Here is a 26,456-nt window from a genome sequence, read left to right on the forward strand (position 1 = left end):
CTTGGCCACAAGGCCTGGAAGGTGCTGAAATATACTTTCCTCTTTAGGATGAGGTTCATATGGCCCCCAGGACGCGGCCCACCAGCAAGCAGGAGAACTGAGCTGCTGAGGGGCTGCAGTGTGGTTCTAGGAGGCAGAGTGTTCTCACCAGTCCTTTGGAGGAGCGTCTGCTGACTGAGAGAGGAGACGGGGCAGGGAGAAGGGCGGCTGAGGGAGGAGGCAGGGAAGGGCACCTGAGCTGCTCCTGGCAGGAGGAGCGGCTCAGGGCAGGAGGCTGACAAGCCGAAGCCTGGCCGTGACCTCTCTGGGCACTCAGAGCCACCAGACCCAGGTTTGACCCTTGCTCTGCTACTATGAACTTTTGGACCTCTGGGGCAGCTTTGCTCTTGTAGGCTCTGTTTCTTTGTTGTAATGGTCCCTGTCTCACGGGGTTGTTGAAATACCACATGCGAACTCTGTCTCTTCATGTTTTTCAGCCTTCTGGGGTCCCACTGGTTAATGTCCAAATAAGAATAATTAGCATTCCATTCCAGGGTAACAGGAAATCCTGTTCCCAACCCAGCCTTTCTGATTCTCCCCAGGGAGTACTCACATTCTCCTCAATGCTTCAGGTCCTTGAACTCAAGGACCCCTTTCTCCTTCAAGACAAGGCTGCACTGCCTCTGTGACCCTGTCTCCGGTGTGAACTCAGGCCCATTTCTGAGTGCCTCCCTCTCCTCTGAGACTGGTTGCAGGGTAGACTGAGTTTCATGTAAGGCTTGGGGTCAGTGGGAGAAACTTTTGCACAGAGAAGGAAACGACTTAAAGTGGGATGATAGATACCTCTGCTTCTTTGACCCCTGACCTCTGCCATGATGCTGGGGCCTTCCCCAAACCTGCTACCATTCTTTCTTTTACATATAGGCTGTTTGTTGTTGTTGCCACCTCTTCCTCAGTGGACTCTGGGTTTCTCTTTTCCACAATCAAAGGCTCTTTAAAGTTTCTCTCTTCCTTTCCCCTTATCCCTGCCACAGACGTAAGGGGCATGTGGGAAGGGCCCAGAAAACGGTCACAGATATGGATATCATTGTGCTAAAAGCCCAGCGGTCAGTGGTTTTGAAGAGCTCAGGGAGGAACTGGTTTGGGCAGCTTCTCCTCTGTTACTTCATTTAATCAGTGAGATTCGCCATGTGGGATAGGCAGACAGGTGGGAAGTCATTTTCCCCATTTTACAAATAAGGAAACAAGCACAAGGACCCCGTCCCAAACTTTGAGAGCAGAGAGGCCAGATAGAGGGGAGATAAGGCTGTGTGTCCACAGGGGTTTGTAAACACAGGTCCAAGTAGCCATCTTGAAAGAGATTTCTTAGAGAAAGAAATTTTATAAAGCATCTTCAGAGCCCCGAACTCTGCAGCATTTCCAGAGTTTGGGGTTGTAAAATTTTTGCTGATGTCTCATCTGAACCCTGGCATAGGATCCTTCTTGCGATCCACACACATCTCTGAGAAAATGTCAGCTAGCTCCCTGCTGGTCAGGAAGTCCTGCCAGACCCTGGCTAAGCCGGCCTGGCTCCACTGCACCTCCCCCTGCCCCACAAGCCTTCTAGTTCCTAGTGCTGCTACCCTCTAGGAAGGTCTGTGGTTGGGCATTCTCTTTAGGCAGCTGAACCACTCCTCTCCAGTACAAAGCCTAGAATTTGTCCCTCAAGCTCAGGGGTCAAACCTGGGTTCAGATCCCAGCTTGACTATTGACTGCCTGTGGGACCTTGGGCTGGTTACTTTACCTGTCTGAGCCTTGATTTTCTCATCTGTGAAATGGAGAACATACCACCTACCTTATCAGGCCAGGATTTAAACTTAGATCTCTCCTGACTCTAGAGGACTGAATGAGATTATGACTGAAACATATAGCACAGTGGTTCTCATCCTGGGCAGTACATCTGAGTCACAGAAGAGGTTTAAAACAAACACACACACCTGCCTACGTGCCAGGCATTCAGATGTAGAAGATCTAAGGTGGAGCTCTGGCATCTGTATTTTTTAAAGTATCCCTATTTGTGTAGAATGGACAACTGGACCGAAGATCACTTCTTCAAAATGGTACTTGAGACACATAGTAGTAAGCTCTCAGAGATGTTATGTTGGTTTGTTCCTTTCTTCCCTAATAACAAGTCTCTTTCTTATCCTCTTTCTGGTCATATATTTTTTTTTGTAATGCAAAACAGATTTATTGGTATGCACGACAATGAGCATGAGGATACTAGATAAGAAGGAAAGCATTCTGTCGAATGAAAAGATCAAGATTCTTAAGTAGCTGACTTTGGGACCTACTACAGTGGGAAGACTTGCTATGCTGCCTTCAGATGTTAAGTCTTTTTAGACCTGACACTTCAGCAAGCATTCTTTTTTTTTTTTTTCAATTGGGGAATATTGGGGAATCGTGTGTTTTTCCAGGACCCATCAACTCCATGTCAAGTTGTTGTTTTCAATCTTGTTGTGGAGGGCTCAGCTCAGCTCCAGGTCAAATTGTTATCTTCAGTCTAGTTGTGGAGGGCGCAGCCCACTGGCCCATGTGGGAATTGAACCGGCGACCTTGGTGTTATGAGCACTGTGCTCTAACCACTGAGCAAACCGACTACCCTCAGCAAACTGTCTAAGTGGGTCTTCTGGGCCTGCTTTTCTAATTCCTTATGGTATACAAGCTGGTGTTTCATATAGCCTCTGTTCCTCTTTTGTTTATCCAGGTACTTTCCATGAAGCTTAAGAGATCTGTTTCACTGCTCTCAGAAGCCAAAGTCTTCAAGTCTTACAGGAGCTTGGTTAACATGTTCTCCAACTCCAGAGCAGACTCTGGAGCTTGTATGCCAGTTCTCCAGTTATTTATATCAGGCTTAATTACCGGAAGGCAGATGTTACCCTTGTGTTTTCTTAGATATCTTAGGAGCTGTTTTGTATATGCCCTCTTCACCTCAGCTTGGTCTTCAAAGAATGAAGCAAAAAAGAGGTGCTCCTGTGTCTTTATTGTAATAACAGGCCATAGAGAAATAAGTATCACTGATGTGTAGCTCATAAGATGCCACTTGATTAATAGCAACTCTACACTCTTCAGACCTGGGATGCTATCTCAGCTTTAGAGAAAACCAGGTATGAAAAGTGCTACCCAGCCCATTATGTTATTTATACCTCTTTTTCCTTTTCTCACACTAGACTCCTGCTGGGATTCTCCCAGCCCACCCCCACTCTTGCATGGTGTCTACCACGCTCAGTATTCCTTGCTTCCTAAAACTACCCTCTTTCCCATACCCTTTGAGCCCCTCACAGCCCCCTCCCACATAGAATGAAGCTGAGTTGGTCCTTGTGCAGGGTTGGCCCCTGATTGGAACAGGGATGGTCACTTGATCCAAGAGTGACCCATTCATTGGCTAGTTGGTAACCTATGAAATGGCTGGGCTGAAAAAGCTCTGCCCACTAGGAGCAGTGCTAATTAGCTAGAAGCCAATTAAATGACTTCTCTCCAAGACTTGACGCAGAGTGTGAGGAGGCAATGGAGCTGCCCCAGAAGATACAGTGATCCATCAGCTAATTCCTGCATGGCCTCTAGGTTCACTTCCCGTTCCTGTGTGTATCCTTCCAGTGACCACCTTTCCCTTGAAGAGCCCGGGTAGCATGCTTTCCCTGATAACTGGTGTCTCCAGTTACCTGTGGAGCCTCCAGGTCTACATGTGTTCAACTTCTGCTTCTTCCCGAAGCCTGCCTGACTGCTGCAAGCATGTTGACTGCAGGCAGGGTTGGGTGCACCTGTCCTGCATTCCACAGTCTGTTGTGGATTTCCTAGTTGGCATTATTTGCCTTGAGTCTGCTCCCACCCTCTTCCGCACCACCCCTGATGAAAAGCTACCCTAAAGCAGCTCACAGTCCAATGAGCTTTCTGATCATAGGATCTCAAAGTCATTCTGTTCTATCTCCCAGTGCCTTACACAGTGATAGGCACATTGTAGGTGCGCCATAAATGTTCGAATGAATTCTTGTTGCAGTTGTCTCCTCTTCTGGGGTCTCTATTCTGGCTTTGCACTGTGACCTTTGTCAAGTTTCTCCTCCTCTCTGGTCCTCACCATTTCCCCCCCGTGGAGCTCTAAAATCTCATGAGTCTATGAAATACCCATCAGCTATGTACTAGGTAGGAGATGTGTTGATGGGTGCCAGGGTGAGGAGGGGGGTACAAAGATGTAGTTTATGTTTCTAGGAGCTTACAGAGAGGTTACAGAGGTAAATAAGCCATCAAGCAAGCAAACCAAAACAGCCCATGAGAGTATCAGTCTCAGCAGCAATTCCAGAGCTGTCAGAACACAGTGCAGCCGAAGGAACATTCAGACAATAAATGTGATCCCAGTTCAGGACATGGCTACCTCGCTGGCATAGCCAGAGAAGGTTTTGGGAGGTGGGAGCTGAGTGGGGCACTGAAGGTTGGCTGGAATTTGGATAGGCTGAGCTGGGAAGGTGGGCATTCCAGGTACAGATGGACTTGAGCTGCCTAAATGGGCAGGAAAAGGCAAGGTATGTTTTGGGGGGTGGGTCCCCAGAAACTGGAATGAGAGGTTATTGCAGGGAAACATCGAACAAGCCCAGAGTAGCAAGCAGAGGCTGGACAAAAGCCTGAGCCAGCGATTAAAGTTTTAATAGTATTGGTCACAGGGGTAGTGGGGAGCGGTAGGGAGGTGAGATAATAGATGATTTGTTTTTTACTTACACTTTTCTGTATCTTCTAAATTTAAGATGTTTAACATAGTTCTTATGTTATATAGGACAAATTGCTGTTTAAACATTTCATGCTCAGGAGTTTGGACTTTACACTAGGATTGAGCTGGAAGAAAGGTTAATGGGATTGGATGGAGAAAGGGGCAAGGGAGGTGGGCCAGGGGGAGTGAATCGATGTAGAGAATGTGAGGTGATGAGAACATGGAAGCTCCTCAAGGGAGGGAAGGAGGCTTCACTGCCTTGTATCCTTCTCCCAGAAAGAAAAGACTCAGTGAATCCTTGCTGAAGGATTAGTATATTGGGATGTCAGCAGCTGAAAGGGAAGGTAAAGAGATGGAATCGATACTGGGATTTATAGTGAGTCTCCCATCACTTTCATGAGCTAAATTCTGGCAGAGGTACCCAAGGGGTTTGGAAACAGCCATTTGTCATCACACCATTAGAATGTAGACTGGAAGGGCCCCAAGGTACCACCTCTCTAACCCCTTCATTGCACTGTGAGCTCTTTAGAGTCATTTTTAAATGTTAATAGTCTGCTCTTCACAGAAGTATTCAGCATGCACATGTCCTTCTTTAAAAAAAAAAAAAGACGTGACTTTCAAAACATCCACTCATTAGAGACCTTGTCTGTTGGGTGAAGTGAAGTATACCTGTATGTATTATGGCTCAAGTCCTAATTCCAGCTAATGCTGGCCTTAGGGAGCTCTTCCTCAATAAGAGCTTCCAAAAATAAGTCGGGTTGCCTAATGCTTTGAAGAACATGACCATTAAATGAGAACAGAACTTCAATTATTTAAATGTTAATATTGCAGGTCCCCATTTAGTAATAACGGTGTCGTATGTTTTCTCTCTGCAAGGTTGCCCGTTAGCCAGCGCCTAGAGCATTGCCAAGGTTAGCTCATCCTTGCTGATATTGACCGGCATTGGGATGGTTACTCTTATAAAACTGTACTCTGTGCCCACAGGCGTACAGGTGTCTCTCCTGTGTTTACTTTCCCTTTTTGTTACCACGTTAGTTTCCTCTTTGCAGGGTGTTTCCAGGCCAGTGTCTAAGCCATGTTTTCCCTATATTCTGTCTGATACAGAATCAGGAATAAGTGGTTGGCTAATTACACTGGAAGGTGTGGCTAACTGAGTCCCATTATTTTGTCCACTCTACCTGTCCACCCTTCCCTCCCAATACTTTCTAACCTTTCTCCGCTCTAGCCAGTCTGTCCAAGTGTTTCAATGAGATGTTCTTTTCCTTCTTTTGAACACCTTCTTTCTCATCTCCCTTCCTCTCTTATACTAGTTCTATTCAGCCCTCAGGTCCAATGGAAATACCGCCTTTCCCTTTGAAACCTTCCATGGGTATTTCCCCCAGCTTCAGCCATCTCTCCAGCTTCAGGCATTCATAGCTCTTATAGTCTGTGCCTCATCTATAATTCTTCTGAAGTAGAAGGTTTTCTGGAGGTTTTTTCTCTATTCCTAGCCAGGCTGCGAGACCCTGGGGACAGGAGTCAAGATTTAAGTTTTCTAGCGTTTCCACCACCTCTAGCATAGGGCAGGATACGCAGTAGGCATTCAGCAAACACAGGGGCCAGTGTAACCATAAACTGTGCTCAGAGAGCTGAGCCACCAGGGCTTGAGTTTGCGTCTACAAGCCCAGGAGATGGTAGAAATGCAGCAGCATCCTTTTCATCACAGTCCTGCTCTCACGATCTTTGTGTTCTTGCCTGGAGGGGTGGAGCAGGGTAACAGGCCAAGTGTGCAGAGCTCTGTGACATCCCAGCAGCTGTACAGAATGCTCACTTGTTCTCCCTCTCAGGTATCAGAATTGCCCCACATCACAACTTCTTCGTGTGCTGGATTAGCCTACTGACCTCCGTCTTGCTCCTGCTTCTCTAGGAAGTGGCTGAGCCTGGTTCTGCAAACCCAAGTGAAACCTCTAGTCCCAGGGAGAGAAGGAGCTAAGGCTAACCCTTGTAGGCAGGGCCTGATCTCAACTGAGGAGATGGAAGGAAGTCCTACTGCCATGGAACCCCAGATCAGGGTTGTGGCTTTCTTGGGGCTGTCTGAGGACTAGAAAAACTCATCAGTGGTATCATAGCTATCAGCTATGGATTTGGAGTAAAGAAATTGATTCAAGTTTCACTTCGGCCACCATTATGTTGTGTGGCCTTGGGCAAGACACTTTCCCTCTCTGGGCCATGTAACATTTTGGTGGTGCAAGTGGGCCCTGAAGGTAGGTCCCCTCACTCCATGTCCATTGCTCTTTCTACGACAACACAGAAACACTACAGGCATTTGGTATCGCACCAAGTCACGTATCCTTTCCCTTTTGACTCAGTTCCTTTTAAATAGTACCTGAGGTGCTCTTAGGAATAGAGACTATCTTCTAGAGGCCTGCTGTCAGAGGTCTACCCCCAAACCATCATTCTCCTGTATTTCCTTCCTATGGATATTTTTCTTTAAGTCTTAGACTTCTCTGGGGCTACCCGACGAGTCTGTCTCTTGACAACTACAAAGAGATCCTTCCTAGAAGAGGGGTGAGGCAAGTAATGCCTGCCCATAGTTGGGCTCAATAAGAATGAGTCACACAAATAGATGAATGAATGCATGAACTCCAGCAAGAGGCAAGATAATTGATGATGTCAGAGACTAGGCCAATCTTGGGGAGACGCCTCTGTGAAATTGACCATCTCAGAGCAGCGCTTGCCCAATTTCCAGGCCTGATGAAATGGATTCTGACCCCAACTGTTATCTCAGCCGTTTCTCCACGTTGATGCATTCAACGAGACCGTACAATGAGAACGTGCTGGCGTGGGAGTGCAGGGGTCCAGCCTTTGATTCTGGAGCTACACGTGCTTAGACAAGTCCTTGTCCCCACAGGGCCTCCGTTTCTCCATCTGTTAACATTTATGTGCCTTCCAGCACTAGCCTCCTGGACTTGATGACGTGAAGCATCCTTGCTGGGCCGGAGTCTGTCTGCTCAGTCGGGGCAGGAATCATTCACCTGGTGGCACAGTAAAGCCTCTGGTGCCACTGCGACTGCTGCTGCTGACGATCGGCAGGGACACTTAGCTCTGAGTCCGTGCCCAGGGCCTGTTTTAGCAACACAGCCGGTAAATATTGACTCTGTGGCACGAAAATGGAAAGCAGAGATGACTACGTTAGCTCACTCAAAGGGTAGAAGTTCATCAAGCCCTGATAAGACAAGATGTAGTTATGTAACGTGTAGGTGTGTCACTAACTAATAAGTTGTTTAGGGCTGGGGAGAATGGAAAACAGGACTGCCACGGGTGGGCACTGGATGGCCAGCTTATGCTTCTGTTGGTTTTTAAACAAATGGATACTTACACCCTTGAGGCATATAGAAAAAAGACTGGAAGGAAACAACACCAAAACATTCTCTAGAGATGGTGAAATTGCCACTAATTTGATTTTTTCATCCTATTTTTTCTTTTTTTTACTGTCTACAATGATCACAAATTACTTTTGTAATCAGAAAAGGGCAATGCATGAGAAATAAAATAGTTTTCTTTGAAGAGTCTCAACTTCCAGAACCTTCCAGGTCCCTCAGATCATAGTGTTTTTCCTACTGGACATTGCATAGTAACATAACTGTTAGGAGAAGAGAATAGTTCATATGAGAAGTTACTCTTCTGCATAAACCCTGATCTAAGTGTGTTTACTTATTGATTTGTATTCATGAAAGCAGAATGTTGTGTGAAAAATTCCAATCACTTGAGATTTCAGGATTTTTTTTCTAAATAAACAAACACTTACTTCTTTGAGTGCTTTCTGTTTGCCAATCTTGTACTCCGCTTTGGCCAGGCCCGGCTTGGCCTAGACTGGGCAGGTCTGAGAATGAGGCACTCTGATAAGTGTTTACAGGTGAGCAAAGGTAGGAGGAGCCAGGCATGGAGGAGGGCCTGGGCCTTAGAATTTGTGCGTGGGAGTGGGAGTGCCGCTATAATAATAATTACCGCTGATTAAGCACCAACCATATACCAGGCGCCTTCCATATGTTATTACGAATCCTTACAAAACTTTGTGAGATAGGTATTAGCTATGTTTTCGGGATGAGGAATCCAGGGCCAGGAGAGCCATCTGTCCAACAAAGCTCCAGAGCCAGTCAGCAGCAGGCCCTGGGTTCAAACCCACATCTGCCTGCGTGCAAAGTATTTGCTCTTCCCACTACACCAGGCTGCCTCTCACGTGACTTAGGGTTTGTCACTAGAGAACAGAAACCTCCGAAGGGAGGCTGAGCTGACAAACAGTGTGCAGCCTCCATCCGGGACCGATGGTCTTTGGAGGAAGAGGCAGCCCTAAGTGGGAAACATGGACAAGTCTCAGCTGCAGGTAGGATCCCTGTATATCAGCCCCGAACCTAGGACTGGGTGTATCTGCTCTCCTGGGGCGACCCAGCAGGCCCAGAGGGGCCATGAGAACCATGGGACAGGAGGGCCTCCTTTGAGCCTCCTTCTGGCCAGTCTGGAGGGTCCTTCATCCTTGCACTGCTTGTGCCATGAGGGAGGCCCTTTGTTGGGGAGCAGGGAGTTGGAGTGTGGGTTGTTGTATCAAGGCCTGTGGATGAGGAGAAATTGGTCTGTAGGCCTTCTTTGTACTTGGTTAATTAAAACGACCACTAGAGGACTCTTAGGGTTTTTTAGCGGGATTAGTAGAGCAGATTTCTGAGTTTGAGGCAGCGATTGCCTCTCTGGGCTCACAGGTCCAGTGTTCACAGCCCTTGGAACAGACCAGAAGACTCACTTCCTTACCCACTTCCAGTGGAACTCTCCCTACTTGCAAACTGTAGTTGGAGAATGCTGTGTCCGCCCCCATCACAGGGAAGACCTGCCTTCCGAGAACGAATGCCTCAGAGTTGGAGTTCTTCAAAGTTGGTTTCTATTTATTTTATTTTCTTACGAGAAGGGAGGTGTGTTTTGGGGGGAGTGGCTGAGTTGTGGTGTGTGGTGTTTTTAAAACACTTTTTTTTTTTGGCCAAGCAGCTGAGTTGATTGAAGCCCAGCAGCACATATTATGGAAATGGCTTATCTTGTGGTTCTACAGAGTTGTGGCTAGAATATTTTTGGTTTCCTGGCAAAGCCACCTAGGATTTTGAAATCTGATGGAGAGGGTTTCAAAGTTACCAAAATTGAAAGGAGCAGTGGTATTTGTACGCTCCCCTCCTGGCCCAGTCTGTGTTCCTCGGACGCTCACACCAATGTGTCTTTTGTTTCTGACATAGTAATGATAATTATAATAATCACTTATGTTTGCATAGAACTTTACAGTCTACAAAGCACTTTCATATACATTATCTTACTAGATTTTTTGCAGCTGCATTTCTAGATAGACAGTGGCAATTAACCCTCTTTTACAGAAGAGAACTGAGGCTCAGAGAGGTTAAGTGACCTGGTTACACACTTAGGAAGAGGCAGCGTGAGAAGTTAAGCCAAGCTTTTCTGGCTCCAGACCAGGAAAGGCAGGGAGGTTTACACCTAGTTTAAGATGTGGACTGACCCATGTCCTGGAATGAAGGCTCTCTGGGCACAGGGAGATGTGAGCATCGCAAGACCTCACTGTGACTGTCCTGGACCCAGCTTTGTGTGGGGCTTGCGCCTCTGGCCTTCTCAGGCTACTCTCTCTATTTGGCCTTTACAATTGCCTGTGAGGCATCGGGGTAGGTAGGTGCTATTAGCCCCATTTTACAGATGAGAAAACTGATATTTCAAGAGGTTGAGAGACTCACTCAGCATAATTATTCACAAAACAAATATTTATTGGGTGCCCATTGGAGGTACATAGGGGACTGAGGTTACAGCTAGTGACCAGGAAGAAGGGACTTGAAGGCGAGTAAGGAGAGGGAACACAGTAGGTGCTCAGCAACTCTGCGGAGTCAGAGCCCTTGGGGATAGCCACAGGTTGTCGATCTCTTTGTATCCACCACAGCAATGAAAACAAGGTGGGCTCAGGCCAATTTCCAGGAAAATTTTGTTATTTATGTAAATAATGGTGATGATAATTACTAACATTTGTTGCCCTCCTGTTATATAGCAGACCGTAGGCTGGTCATTTTACAGTGCTTTTTCTAATTGCCATGGTAACGCTATGCGGTAGCGATTATTGCCCCCCACTTTACAGATGAGAAAACCGAGGCTCAGAGAGGTCAAATCACTCGTATCCCAAGTCACCCTGGGATTAAAATCCAGGTCTGTTTGACTCTAAAGCCAGACACTTTCCACTGAATTACACTGCTTCTCTATGATAATGGACTCAGAAACTTGCTGGAGAAGGATGGCCCAGTTACTTTGGGCAGCTCATGCATAAAGAGGGTCAGGTGTGGAGGGTGCTGGGGTGGGTGGACAGGACTGTAGCTCTGGACGGAGCATCTTTAAGAGGCTGAGGCAGCTGGTGTCTGATGAGAGAGCAGGGTGGGGTGGGGCGGGCTTCTGTTCACGGCCCTGCATCCAGCTGGCATGAAGTCCTCAGGCCAGAGGCCGCTTTGTCCTCTCGGATACCCTCCTGGGAGGGTTCCACTACCACAGGCCTCGTGACCCCTGTTACTCAAAGATGACTGACCCCTTCTCCCACAACTCCTGAAAACCTCAAGCCTGCTTTTCCATTTTCCTTCCCTGCTGTATTAGTTTCCTGGGGCAGCCATCACAAATTATCACAAATGAGGTGGTTTAAATCAACCAACATTTATTCCCTCACGGTTGTGGAGACCAGAAGTTCAAAATCAAGGTGTTGGCAGGGTTGGTTTCCTCTGGATGCTCTGAGGAGGAGTGGGTTTCATGCCGCTAACTTAGTTTCTGGTGGTTGTGGTAATCCCTGGCATTCCTTGGCTGGAAGAAGCATCCCTCCAATCTCTGCTTCTGTTTTCATATCGCTTTCTCCCCTGTGTGTCTGTGTGTCCTCCTCTTCTATCTAATCTCCTTCTGCCTCACTCTTATGACACCTGCCCACCCAGGTAATCCAGGATGATCTCATCTCAAGATCCTTAAATTAGGTACCTCTCCAAAGACACTTTTTTCAAATAAGGTCACATTCATAGGTTGTGGGGGTCAGGATATGAACATATCGTTTTGGGGACCACTATTCAACCCATACACCTGCCACCCCCATTTTCCTCCTGGAGTTGCCTGAGACCTTTGAGGTCAGTGCTCTCACTGCAGGCTGGGCCCTGTGCCAATGCAGCTGCTTCTCCTCCCCAACAAGGGCCCCTGAGCCTTATGGCCAAGTGGGCCTTCACCCCCATAGACTGGCAATGGGAGGCTCTTACATGAAGAGCTTGTGGAGCCCTGGGGTTAGCTGCTTGTGAACTTCAGAGCAGTAATTCCCACCGGGAACAGGCTGTCCTTGTCCCACGTGGGCACAGGCAGGAAAGAGTGTGACCTTGTAATGGCAGGGCCCTGGTTGGTCAGCCAAGCTGTTTGTCTCCTGCCAGACTGCAGCTGTCACAGGTCCCTGACCATGCAATACCCTCTCCTGCCACCTGACCCTGACTTACCACCCTGCAAAGATCTGCTGTGCAACTCAAGCCAGATCTCCCCATCCTTCCCTGCCCACCTCCTCTTAGGATTCTCCCTTACTCTGTGCCTCTTGCTTCTTTGGTAATTTCTCTTCTCCCTCAACTGTGATGTGTCTTGTTTTTATTTAATAGTACTACTAACATTTCTGTGGGATCAGGTCTGTTTTTTTCAATTAGATGTAAGCTCCCCTGTGGTACTTGCATGTGGTCTTTGATAAATACCTGGTGGTCTCCCCTTGGCTACTCACCTGGCATAGGAAAGTGTTTGTGGACTCCTTGTCTCCTCCTGAGGTCTCCTTCACAGCCCCGAGAGCTGTTGGGACAATCACACAAGCTTCAACCTAAAAGAGACCTTTGAGAATATCTAATAGTCCAACGTTCTGGTTTTCCAGAGGGAAAAAATGAAAACCCAAAAAGTAGGTGACTTATTCCTAAATTATCAGGTGGCTTTGAACAAGTCCCTCACTTTCTGGGTACTTATTTTTGCCTCCGGAAAACCAGAACATTGGACTATTAGGTACTCTGTCGGGTGAACTCAAAAAGAAAGAAATGATAAAGATTTATTCAAGGATCTTAGAATTTGTAAACTGGGAACACAGTAGGCAAAACCCGAAAAGTGTTCTGAAGAAGAAAGAAAAGTTAAGAATTCTTTTAGTGAAAAGTGCATTCTTGAGAATAATGAGTGCTGCATTCTTAGCCCTAGGATTGGTCCAGGATGGTTATCAGTCGATGTCAGGCAATCTGGATAATGGATGTCAGGTGGTCTGGATACGTGAGTCCTTCAGTGGGTAATCAGAGGGTTGTTTGATGTATATTTAGGCATTGACACAAGACTGAAAAGTTCAAAAAGTGTAAGTTCCCAGGCTAGTTAGAATACGAATAGTCTTTCTTCATGCCTTACCTTCATAGTATTAATTTTAGCAGCTTGGTTAAAGTGACTCCATTTTATATATTCCCTATCTTCACTCTTTCCTCATCTCAAAGCTCCCTTTCAGGTTGAACATTGTGTAATTGTTCCCATCAGCCCTCAGGTCTCTGAAGGATCCCATCTGATAATGACAGGGGTTGAACCAACATAAAGTTACCCACTCTTAACATGAAGTTACCAGCACTGCTGCCTCCTCAGGCAGTATTCTTAAAAAAACAAAACAAAACTGCGGGGTGGATCACACTTTTCTCTGTTAGTCTAAGGGATAATGAGGGTCAGGTTCTCTGGGATGGGAGCAGGTCATCTGGGAACCCAGTTAGAGGACAATGAAGTGAATAAGCATTTGATCCGTGTCCTACAACCTCAGGGAGGACTCAGGCAGCCAAACTTCCAGGCGCAGAACCCTAGCCGGAAGGTGTTTCTGTCTGGCTAAGCTGCCAGCCACACCCAAAGAAGGCTGAAGATTTGCTAAATGACTAATTAGTCCTGAAGCGGAGATTTCTATCTGCTCACGATGGCATCATGATTTATTCATGTGAGGCTGGAACACTTACAGGGACGGGGCCCTTGTTTCCTGTGGCTTCCATGTGCTGGGCAGCCAACTGTATTTTTCCAGAATGGATAATTTCTCAAATCTAGCCTGCTTTTCCAGTTGCAGCCAGGAAACCAAGAACGCTGTCACTTAATAGCAGCCGTCTTCCTGGGTCTGTAGTCATTTTAGAAGGAGTACACTCTTATCTGGACCTTCGTTCCTGGCAATGTGGGGGTTGGGGCTCGATGGTATCTCAGTGCCTTCTAGCCCTCAGGTTCTTTACCTTTAAATTCTTGCTCCTTTCCCCAGCCAACCCTTCTGTTTTCTTAAGGTATTTGCTTCCATAGGGCTGCAGCAAGGTAATCAGAGACCTCGCAGCTGCTTGGAGGACTCCCGCTTGGTTTCATTTTTCTGCCCAATTACCAAGTCTTAAAGGCACCCAGGGTAGTTTAAGCTGTTAGAGTCTGGCCTTTTGAGATTGCACAGATTCACCTCATGTCTCCCGACTTGTGGCTCCCAGCCTAAAATCGTGGTAACCAAGAACAAGGTGTCAGCCCTTAGGCAGAGTTAGGCAGGCTTACTCCATCTCCGAATGCCGTCAAGGTGAGGGAGTGGGACCTGTCTGTCACTTTATAGGACATTTGCACTGTTACTGTGACTGCTTCTTAAACTCTGGTTTTGGAATGAGTCAGGTCCTTAAAAGCTGTGGTTGCCACCGTGTGGATTGTCTAGGGATGGGGGTGGCAGGGGCCTCAGATCTCCTTGGAAGGACTAGACTGTTAGGGGCTGTGTCATCGTTTTGCTTCTGTGCGTTGTCCTTTTTTGTCCGTTTGATATTATGATCACACTGAAAATACCATTTGTATCTTGTTTGCCCCAGTTACATTACAGTGTAAACATTTTTCTCTGTTATTCCCTCGGTAAATCTATTTATCGGCTGTGTGATGTTCCAGATTGAATTTTTAGCATGATCGTGTTTAACTTTTAAGTTGGGGAAGAAAACTAGTTAATAAAAAAACCCAATAGTGCATTTAAAAGTTCCTGCCCTTCTCATCCTGAACTTCACAAGGCCCAGTCCTCAGAAGTGACCATTGTTAAATTTCTGTGTATGCTTCCAGAGGTTTTCTATGCATATACAACGATATATGCATATGCTGTATTTTTAAAAACGTAGATGGGATTGGACTGTACGTGTAGACGTGTTCAGAATTTGATTTTTTTAATCTTGTGCATTTTCACAGATCAGTGTGTGTGTGTGTGTGTGTGTGTGTGTGTGTGTGTGTTTAACAGCTGCGTAGACCACCTATTATGGATGGACTGTAATAAACTTAATCAGTGCCCTTGTTGATAGACATTTTGGTTGTTACTGCCATGAGCGTCCTTGTACATACATTTGAATACCTCATTTACTCACCTTCCAGCTGCCAAGTATGATTCTAGGCACTGAGACTTCTGCAGTAAACAAGACGCACTTTTGCACCACACTCGTGCCAGTATAATTGTCAGATCAATTCTGGGAAGTGGGATTGTTGGCAGATTGCTGTATCACATTGACGGAATGCATCTAAGCCACGTAGCATATTTGATTGAGTGTTTGGTAAATCAGTGGCTGCCTGAAACGTTCTCCCCTCCCTTTGCCCCTGGCCACATTATGATCACCTCCTCCCCAGCCCCCTGGAGATTAAAGAGCCATTAGGCTTCAGGCAGGTCACTAGAGCAGCGATGGATGGTGATAGTAATGTGTTTGCTGGCACTTTTAGGGTTCCTAAGGCACCTCTCTGCTGTGTGTCTTCACAACTATGTGGGGAAGTCAGAGTGGCTGGTTTACACGTTGCAGAAGGAACTGGGGCACAGAGAGGTCAGGTGGGTGAGCTAAGGTTGTTGAAGGGACTCCTAGCTCCCAACAAAGCTGGCTGTGGCAAGGTGGGAATGAGGACGCAGGAAGAGGGTCTTTGTTTCCTGGGACTTCTTCCAAGGGTGCTTACAGTTTCTGCCATTTAAACTAAAACATTTGAAAACCAGAAGATCGAGTTCATTTTTTCTTTTCACTTAGTACATGGAGATAGGGTTCTAAAAGACTTGCATTTCATGCGTTCTTTTAGAGCTAGGCAATGCAGTAGCCACCAGCCAGCCATGCATGACTATTTCAATTTAAATGTAAAATAGTCAAAATTAAATGAAATTACAAATAAGTTCCTCAGTCATGGTCGCCATATTTCAAGTGCTCAGTAGCCACATGTGGCTAGCGGCTACTACCCTGGACAGCGCCTCACAGACTGTCTCCGTCCTCCCGGCACTGCCTTAGTGTCCATGAGGCTGTAGCATTGTTGGAGGTCACCTTCCCTTCTCACTTTATAAGTAGGGAAAAGCAGGCTCACAGAAGGAGGTGATGAGCGGCCTGTGGTCATGCAGCGGAGGGTGCAAAGCAACAGTTAGAGCCAGCTCTTGCGTGTCCTCTACTCCAACCTGCCTCCTTTATCCTGAGGACCCCTTCGCGTGGCTGCTTCTGTTCCCTTGCCCTGACCACTTCCTGATGGGAAGGGCCCAGATCAAGCGCCCACTGTGAGAAGCACTGGTTTATACCATCAGATGCTAGAGAGCACTCAGCCTGAGTTTTAGTGGCATACATTTATATTTGCAAGTCCCTTTTACAAACCCTCCTACCCATGCCTCAACTGTGCTGGGTGCCTGGAACAGGCCTCTGTACCACCTGGAAAACACTTTTGTTGTTAACCGTGGCTGGGTGTGGGATTTTCAGGCCTAACCACCTGTAAGTCTTGAGCGTCTCCAATGTGCCTGTCTTACAGTGGGTGCGGTGGGTTACACTGATGAAGTGTAAGACATTGCCCTGCCCTTACGATTAATCTAGTTTTGGGGTGGGGAAAAAGACAAACACAGGGGAAAAACGGTACGAAAAGAGAAGTAGGTGTACTCAAGTTTGGAAGCTGACACATTCAGAGGCGAGGATTGCTGAGGGGTTGGCATGGTCAGGGAGGGCTTCCAGGAGGAGTTGGAACTTGAACTGAAGCAGAGGTAGCATTTGAGAGGGCAGAAGGTATCTCAGGAGAGGCAGTCAGGGCTAATAGAAGCCCGGAGGTGGGAATGAGTGTGTTGGGCTGTGCCTGCTGGGAAGCCAGAGGACAATTGGGAAAGTAGCACAGGGCCAGGTGTTGAAAGGGCCCTGGGGCCTAGCCAAGGCTCTCGGGCTTGATGGGAAGAGGAAAACAGGTCTTGAGCAGAGGAGAATGTAATGACATCAGTGTTTCAGGAAGATGGACTTGGGGATGTGTGGGCTGGATGAGAGTGTGGGTGGAGGACTTGGGGCAAGAATGCTGATCAGGAGGTGGTGCTAAGTGTATTATTCGCCTGTAAACGTCTAGCCCAACAGTGGCAGGTATGACGAGTCGAGCCAATCCTATTCAGAAAACATATACTGCACACCTGTTGTGTCCAGCACTGTATTAGATGCCTGAGGGTTCAAGGGTGGGTGATTGTGGGCTCTGCCTGAGGACCTCACAGTCTAGTGAGGAAGAGAAATGTATAAAGAGAGCATTTTAGTCAAATGTGCTCAATGCCACGATGCAGGTGTGCACCAGAGGTGAAAACAGAGGAGGGCCTCGTGTCCAGGACACAGCATTGCAAAGGAAAGATCAGAAGTGACTGAAAAATTCGGGCCAACTTTCTAGTGCTCCTTTTGACAAAGAGGAGGTCTTATTTGGCAGACTGAAAAAGAGGTCCTGCCTTTCTTCCCCCTTGACTCGAAGGCCCTTGGTTACCTGCAGTCCAGTGGCCTGTGTTGTGGACACTACTGACCCTCCTTTGAGTTCATCCCGATTGGATAATTACAGTGCTCTGCTGAGCTGGTTGGGAGTGTCCATTCCAGTGTTTATTTCTCTCTCTCTCTCTTTCTCTCTCTTTTTTTTTACTGTTAAAACAACATGGGACATTTTAAAAGGAAAGCTTTCACTCAACTATTCATTATCCTAACACATGTTTGCGTCTGTGCTCTCTACTATTTTTTGGCCACATGAATATATTTAAAACAAAACAAAAACTAATCATACTGTATGTACCATTTGTGCATGTTCACTGAGCATTGTTTTATAACACATGGCGCTCCTGTTTATCATTTTAATGTTTGTGTCATCTTCCATTGCATCTGGAACAACGAATGGCCACCACAGTTCCCCAGTGGAGAATGTTTACTTCGTTTCCAGCTTTTCCTTATCTATGGATCTGTGTTCTTTCTTTTGAAGTCTCACCATAGGTTACATTCTCAAAGAACTCTGCACTCAGAGTCAGATTATCTGATTTTAAGTTCTAGATCTGTGGCTAGTTATCTATGTGACCTTAACTCTCTGAGTCTCAACTTCCTGGTCTGTAAAATGGTGATAATATTAACTGTGCAGGGTGCTGAGCTATGACCCAGGGCCAGTATATACAGAAGTGTTTCCTAAAGGACCCACACAGTCAGGCACAGCTGACATCTCCCAGGAAAAGCATGTGAGTCAGCTTTTTTCTTTTAATACATATTTTTTTCTTTCTTTCTTTTTCTCTCTCTCTCTCTCTCTGTCTCTCTCTGTCTCTCTCTCTCTCCCTTTCCTTCCTTCTTTCTTTCCTTCTTTTTCTTTCTTTCTTTCTTTCTTTCTTCTTTCTTTCTTTCTTCTTTCTTCTTTCTTTCTTTCTTTCTTTCTCTCTCTCTCTCTCTCTCTCTCTCTCTCTCTCTCTCTCTCCTTCCTTCCTTCCTTCCTTCCTTCCTTCCTTCCTTCCTTCCTTCCTTCCTTCCTTCCTTCCTTCCTTCCTTCCTTCCTTCCTTCCTTTCATTTTTTATCAGGGAGTATTGGGGAACAGTGTGTTTCTCCAGGGCCCATCAGCTCCAAGTCGTTGTCCTTCAATCTAGTTGTAGAGGGCGCAGCTCAGCTCCCAGTCCAGTCACCGTTTTCAGTCTTTAGTTGTAGGGGGCACAGCCCGCCATCCCATGGGGGAATTGAACCGGCAACTTTGTTGTTCAGAGCTCGCGTTTTAACCAACTGAGCCATCCGGCCGCCACTGAAGAGGATTTTTATGGTTATTCTTTTTTTATCTTGTTAAGTAGAGATATAATTCACATACCATACAATTTACCCGTTTACAATGTACAATTCAGTGGCTTGTAGTATATTCAGAATGTGCGTCATCGCTGTGATCAATTTTAGAACATTTCATCACCCCCAGAAAGAAACTCCATACCCATTAACAGTCACTTCCCATTTCCCCCAAGCCCTCTAACTCTAGGTATCCACTAATCTACTTTTGTCTCCATGGATTTGTCATTTTACATAAATGGAATCATACAACAGATGGTGTTTGATGACTGGCATCTTCACTTAGCATAATGTTTCCAAGGCTTGTTCATAGTGTGGCACGTATCCGTACATCATTCCTTATAATTGCCAAATAATATTCCATCGTATGGACATAACACGTTTGTCCATGCATCAATTGGTGGACATTTGGGTTGTATAGTTCTTGATATGTAGTGCTAAATGGCATCTATCAAACATTGTTGCATGCCCTAAACTGTTTGATGTGCCAAAAAGTAGAATTCTTGGTCCCTTTTTCAGTAGCAATCAACCTGCATACATTAGGTGACGATAGGTGACTGTCCGCTGTCCCAGTGAGGAATCCCACTGCTAAGTAAGCACCGGCCCTCCAGGAGGGGAACTCTGCCTTCCTTCCCAGTGCTAACTTTCTCCAGGGCTGGCAGAGCAGAGGAGGGGCTTCAGGAGGCAGAGAAGGCTTCCTGGAGGAGGGGGGCTTCCAACTGGCCCATGGAGGATAGAGAAGTCTGGCTGGAGAAGAGGTAGACATCTTAGGCAGTGTGAGCAAGGGAGAGGTTGCCGTGGTAGGAGAGGAGAGGAAAGATTTGGGGCACTGAAACCAGGGGCCAGATTCCAACCTGAGGGGATCTTATACTTTCCCACCATTTGGGGGTAATGTGAGGCAGGGTTTGTGGTGATGAGCATGATGAGGGCCCACCACTGTCTTTTAGCTTCCTCCCATCCCTGTAGCTGGTGGAGGTTTTTCTGAGTGAGATTAGCCTCCCTGCATGTTCAGTGGCTTCCTGGAGCAGGGCTACCTGTGAGTGGGAGGGGAAAATAGTCTCCACTTCCTTCTTGGCTACCTGTGAGATTGATGTAATCTGGACTTGGCTTTCTCCTGTCCTCGCTGCCAGGCCTTCCTCACGTAGGCGCCAAGTCTGAGCTGTCTGAAACATGAGGCGGGGTGGAGAGAAAAGAGGCCTGGGCCGCCTGTCAGGAGACTTGTCTGGTCCTGGGTCTGTCATTGCCTGGGAGAACAGGGAACGTGGGCAAGTCCATTCCCTTTGCTGGGCCTCAGTTTCCCCCTCTGTCAAGTGAAGGTGTTGGTGAGAAGTTCCCTTTACTTGCACGGTTCCCTGAGGTTTGCTGAGTTGTGTTATGTACTGGGAGATCTCGGACGACTTGCCTTGGTCGGTTCTGCCCTGCTAGGGGGAGTTTATGGCTTCTGTTCAGGGTCCTGGTATAGGTGCTGGCCCTGCACATCCTTCGCTGGAGGTGGCAGGAGCTGACATACATTATATAGACCACAACGTAATATGAGATGTTCTGGTGTCCTCTGCTCCCTGACCGGTCAGCCTGGAGACCTGTGGCCCTGATGGCAAAGGTGGATTTTCTGACTCTGGCATGTTTGTGGTAAACTAGCAAAAGTTACACATGTCATGATTCAGGTGGTTACAAATCTCGGTGGCAGGTGCTGCTGTGGCAGCAGAGGGGTCAGGGCTGGCCTGGGGAAGCTGGGTGGACCAGTGTGGTGTGCTGGGACCACTCGGTGGGGGTCGGTCCTGAAGCCTTCTTGGGAATGATGGGTTGCCAGGAGATGATGCAGTCAGGGCGGTTGTGGGCAGACTGGTTTTGCCCATGTGAGTTGGATCTGGTTCTGGTCCCGCATCCAGTCCTTGTGCTACTTTCCCTCCTTTGTGGGCAACATAGTTTGTTGTTTTTTTCCCTTGCCGCCCCCACCTTGGCCATCTGTCTCCTGGTATTTGCTGTTGGCCTCAAGCTTGAGGGATTCTGGGCAGATTGGTACAAGCCCGTTCTCATCTTGGGAGGGCACATGGCTGTCTTCCCACCTTCTGGATCGTTTCAGGCATCCCTTTCCACACCTTCTTCAGCACCTGGCCATCTTTCCTGAACTGCATGTGGTATTCCTGGACCATCAGCTGGGATTTAGGTCAAAGGAGGATCCAGTTTCTTCTCTTGTTTTCAGTATCTATGGTGACTGTATCTACTGAGCCCCTAATCAGAACACATGGCCTCGTACACATAGCCTGAGAGTGGGTCCAAGTGTTTGAAATTGCTGCTGTTCAGGAAAATCTAGACAGGATGATTTGCCATGAGCTGGGTGGATCCCCCTCCTGCCGAGAGCCTCCTGGGGTCCCCAGCAGTTCAGGTGGAAGTTGCCTCAGGGGTGGTTACTGGACTTACTCAGAAGGCTCATCTTCGTCTTGTTCAAGACAAGCACACCTTTAAGATCTTGCACCTTTACGTGCAGGCCTGAGGCCGGAGCAGGACAGCAGGCTGACCAGCCAAGCTCTTTGGGCTCCACTTCCCTGGCTGGGGAGTGGGGCTCTCTGCTAATCACCTTCCTCACTCACTTAACATTAGGAGGATTAGGTAAGAGTGTTTTGAAAGCTCATGAAAACCCTAATCTAAAAGGAGCTATGGGAGTAGAAGGAATTAATGTTTCAAAGGAAAGAAAGAGAAGTCGTCACTGGCCCTGAAACCAAGAATGTGAGGTTAAAGAACAACCTGTGGCTGCTGAAAGGGAGGGTGTGGCTCTCAGAGTTATAGGATCCTCAGGTTGTGTCCCTGGCTGACTCAGGAGGCAGTTCTGCACATGCTCAGTGTGTTTGTGTGTGTGCCCCAGAACCTGTGAGAAAGCCCACGGCCAAACCTTGGGGCCCACCATGTGGCTGTTGTGACGAAAGCGGAGGGGGAGACGCCACCAAACTAGCCAGCAGATTTTATGGAGGCCTAACAGAGACCCCGCTCCCCCCAAGCAAATGGGGCAACAACAGTTTTGAAAGTCTGTATCCTGCTAAGGAGCTCAAAATCTTCAACACTCTACTGGTCCAAACAAAGCTGTCCCATCCAGGCAAAGGGATCCGCATGAGGCAAGTCATGCGTGATGACGATGACTTAAAAAAATGAACCCCCCCATTGAATTAATGGATCTAGGCGTTGATTATAAAAGCTGCTATTATCACAAAGAGATACAGCCAGACTGTATGTACCTCCTGATAGAAGCTACACAGCACCACCTGTGGAGTTTTGCCACCAAGTCGAACATGAAGCTGATCAGTCTCTACATCCAACCACCAATTTACATGAAATAGAGGGAACAGAGGGACATGTTAAACTACACGGGGGGGGGGGGGTGCAGTCAGCAAAATCGGATTGTGGGAAACTATAGGTCAAAACACCTAGTATTTTCAGCAAATGAATTGTAGGGGAGAAGGAGGGAGGGGGGAGGAGGGAGGGAGTTAGAGAGAGAGGAAGAGGAGGGAGAGAGAGAGAAAGAGAGAGAGAGGAGGAGGGAGAGAGGGGAGCAAAACCTGTGGATTAAAAGAGACCTATGTAATGTATGGAATTTATTTGGATTTTGATTTGGCAAAACAAACTGTAAAAACCTTTTATGGCACAATAGGGTAGATATTAACACCAATTGGATATTGTTGGGTATTGATGCTATTAAAGAATTATTGTTATTTTTAAAAATATGATAGGTTACTGTGGCTATAGTTTTTTTTAAAAAAAGAGCCCTTATCTTTTAGACATACCTGCTGAAATATTTACAGATGATTTGTTTCGAAATAACCCAGTGAAGGGGAGATTAGATAGGAGTATAGCTGGAATAAGATGGCTGTGAGTTGATAATTGGTGAAGTGGAAAAAAAAAAGATTTTTAATGAGATTTGACAAAAAACTTTTATGGGACTGCGTGATCCCAGGTTGATTCAGACATGAATCATGTCTTATTGTTTAGACATGTTTCTCAGTCTCAGTGTCACAGGCATTTTTAAAATATTTGTAAACCAAATGAACTTTAATACATTAAAACATAGAATATATTGGACTATTTTCTGGATTGGCACAAAGTAGTAGTAATAATAATAGTAATTAGTATCTATGGAGAATCTACTGTATATTGGATGCTGTTCTTAGCCCCTTTTATCAGTTCATTTATTTCTCCTAACAACTCTGTAAGGTAAATACTATTACCAACCTCAGTTTTTATAATGTACTTTTATTTTGGAATAATTTTAGATTTATGGAAAAGTTGCAGAGATAGTACAGAGAATTCCGGTGTATCCTTCACTCAGTTTCCCCAAATGTTAATAACATCTCACATACCCCTGGTACATTTTTCAAAACTAAGGAACCGACATTAGTGCGTTATGGTTAACTAAACTCCAGACTTTACGTGAATTTCACCAGTTTTCCATTAATGTCCCTTTTTCTGTTCCAGGATCCCATTAAGGATACCGCGTTGCATTTAGTTTTCATGTCTCCTTAGTCTTCTCTGGTCTGTGACTGTTTCTTAGTCTTTGTTTTGCATGATTTTAAGGGATTTGAGGAGTACTGGACATGTATTTTGTAGAGTGTCCCTCACGTTGGCTTTGTCTGACGTTTTTCTCTTGAGGTTATGGATATGAGGGAAGAATACCATGAAGTGCCCTTTTCGTCGCGTCCTAACAAGGGGTACCTGATCTCAACATGACTTATCACTGGCGATGTTAACCTTGATCACCTGCCTAAGTTGGTGTTGGCCAGTTTTCCCCACTGGAAAGTTACTGTTTTTCCCCACTGGAAAGATACTATTTGTTAGAAGTGCGTCACTAAATAAAAAAAAAAAAAAAAAAAAAAAAAAAGTGAGTCACTAAGTCTAACCCACACTCAAGGGAGGGGGAATTAAGCTGCACCCCTTGGAGGGGTATTTACATACATTATTTGGGGTGCTTCCATAAGGAAGATTTAATAACCTCATTTTAAAGGTGAAGAAACAGGCATAGCAGCAAATTAACTTACCCAAGGGACAAATTCTTCACGGGCAACAGCAAGCGGTGTCTCCTTAACTTTGTGAATATCCCTCTCTAAGCTTGGGCAGTTTCCTAGGGAGCCTGGTCCCCTGACTTGGCTATAAGAATAACTTTGGACCCCAATTCACCCTGACGTTCTTCACCAGCTCCCAGGACGAAGCATGGAATCCCATAGGTTAGACAGAAGGGAACATGGAATGCATTTGACCCAGTGATTTATAAGCCATGTGCCTTAGAGTCCAGGGTCTCCCAGGGCCACCAAAAGGGGAAGGGGAAAAGGGACTTGAGCACATGGCTCTTCCACCCCTAGCATTTCTGTTTGCACGGTTTTACATATTAGGCTTTCCTACTTAAGAAGTTTGAAGACTATGGATCTACTCCAGTTGTCTAAGGCCTGGAGCGGATGACCGATTTGCTGTTGATCATGCAGCCTTAACTACACGATTCTGTTAAAAAGGCCCAGACCTCTAAGAAATGATGCTGAGAGATGAGATAATAGGCATTGTGTTTATTCTTGGGCAAAGGCCCCTGAACTCTTGCCAGATAGCTAGCTGCCTAGTGAGTCTACAAGTAAGACCGATGGCACTCACCATATCATTCCCTGCGTTTGTGTGGCCTTTTGCTGCTTACAGAGTGTGTTCCCTTCCATTGTCACATTTGGGTTTCACTGCAACCTCATGTAAGCAGGGATCACCTTCATTTTACAGACGGGGAAACGGAGGCTGAGAGAGTTCATGACTTATCTCAAGCATACCAGTTGTTTTGAGGGAGCTGGTCCCAGATCTCAGGTCACCTGACTCCGGGGATCACACATCCTGGCAGTATATGATTGACTCTAGGGACACAGGATGGGGGCAGATCTATTCTAAAAGTCCACCATCACCTGTGACTGAGGTAAAAAGGAGCATTCAGAGGTCAGCTGGAGACCTTTCTCTGGGTGGAACAAATAATACGGAGAAACTCAGGTTGATTTCTCCCTCATGGCCAAGTTCCCAGCAAACTCTGGGGATGTTCAGGATGGATCAAACTTAACCCTGCTTGGCTTCCAAAGTGAGCAGATCCCGACCTTCTATCTTGTCCCCTCTCTCCAGACTTCCAACTTCGTTTCCCACCACTCTTGGAGATGCAATCAGGATTAAGAAGAAGGCTCTAGAGCCAGTCCTTTTGGGTTCAAATCCCAGCTTTGCTTTTCTTAGCTGTGTGACTGGAGAATTATGTCCCCTCTCTGCACTCCAATAACCTCATGTGCCAGTAGCGGGCAATCATGATGCCTCCCTTACATGGTTGTTAAGAGGACTAAGTTAATACATTTTATTTTATTTATTTACTAATGTTTGCCTACAATATTTTTAAAATAAGATATAGTTAACATATTATATTAGTTTTGAGTACCCAACATAGTTATTCAGCATTAATATACCTAATGAAATGATCACCATGTTAAGTCTGGTAACCATCTGTCATCGGAGGAGGTTATTATGACATTGTTGACTATATTCCCTATGCTGTACATTACAACCTTCTGACTTGTTTGTTTTACAATGGGAAATTTGTACCTTGTATTCCCCTTCACCTTTTTTTTACCTTTCCCCCCACCACCCCCTTACCCTCTGGCAACCATCTGTTTGTTCTCTGTGTCTGTTTCTGTTTTGTATTGTTTGTTCATTTGTTTTGTTTTAGAGATTCCATATATAAGTAAAATCATAAGGTATTTGTCCTTCTTTGTCTGACTTATTTCTTTCTTTCTTTTTCTTTTTTACTTTTTTTGTTATAAAACTTCTATTATTTTAACATAATGTGTGTACATTCTAGGGATAAGGAAAAATACAAATAAATAGAATTTTAAAAATCACTCATAATCCTGCCACTGGCTGTACTTTTTGTCTTTCATCCTTCACACGTTTTTCTATGCATACATGTAATATACCAGTGTACTCTTCCCTTTTAAAAATACGATATTCATCTATTACTTAGTGATTTTTTTTTTTTCATTTTATATCCTGTCAGGAACTTCTTTTTGTGCAAATGAGTAAAGCTCTCCTATTAAAAGGCAGAGACTTGGACATTGGCTCAAAATATGATAAATAATGACAATGCAGATAAGAAGAGATGCATCTAAAACCACTAATAGCAAGTTAAAAGTAGAAAAATGGACAAAGGTTTATCAGGAAAATGCAAATCAAAAGAAAGCTATATGGCAATGTTAGTATCAGAAAGAATAAAAATCAAGGTAAACTACATTCAATAGGGATAAGGATGGTTTCCATTAACCTTCCAACGCATCACTGTAAGTTTGTTTCTTACTCTCCTTATCTCGTTTCTTTCATTCACCTCTCTAAACATATCATCCTTGCTTAAATGCCTGTTGTGTATATCTTCTTTAAATTCCTGGAGAGACTGAATCAGCCTTTCTTTAAAAGTTCCTCCTGGTTTTTTACTCCTCCTCTGTTCTTCCTCCTCCTCTGGCTTTTTCTCAGGCTTTGGCTCTTCCTCAAGCTTTGGTTCACTCTCATTTTCTGGTTTTCCTTTGTTTGATAGGGTTTCATCTCGTGTCTCTCTTCCTTCCTTTCTTCCTTCTTTTTCTCTGCTTATTCCTCTTTGAATACAATTACATCAGTATCGATC

General features: G+C 45.9%; 1 protein-coding gene across 8 annotated transcripts in view; it reads left to right on the forward strand.

Annotated features, from left to right (window-relative positions):
• Positions 1 to 26,456, forward strand: part of DAPK2 (death associated protein kinase 2) — a 125,959-nt gene that overhangs the window by 29,992 nt on the left and 69,511 nt on the right. The window contains exon 1 of one of the 8 annotated variants that reach the window (XM_033108274.1): positions 18,111 to 18,215. The exons of the other annotated variants lie outside the window; for them this stretch is intronic. Within the exon in view, the coding sequence (XP_032964165.1) occupies positions 18,133 to 18,215 (83 nt within the window). The 5' untranslated portion in view covers positions 18,111 to 18,132. Of the gene's footprint in view, positions 1 to 18,110; positions 18,216 to 26,456 lie in introns of those variants that run through there. 8 annotated transcript variants of the gene reach the window in all.

The sequence above is a fragment of the Rhinolophus ferrumequinum genome, chromosome 6 (genome assembly GCF_004115265.2).
Source record: "Rhinolophus ferrumequinum isolate MPI-CBG mRhiFer1 chromosome 6, mRhiFer1_v1.p, whole genome shotgun sequence".
NCBI classification, from domain to species: Eukaryota; Metazoa; Chordata; class Mammalia; order Chiroptera; family Rhinolophidae; genus Rhinolophus; species Rhinolophus ferrumequinum.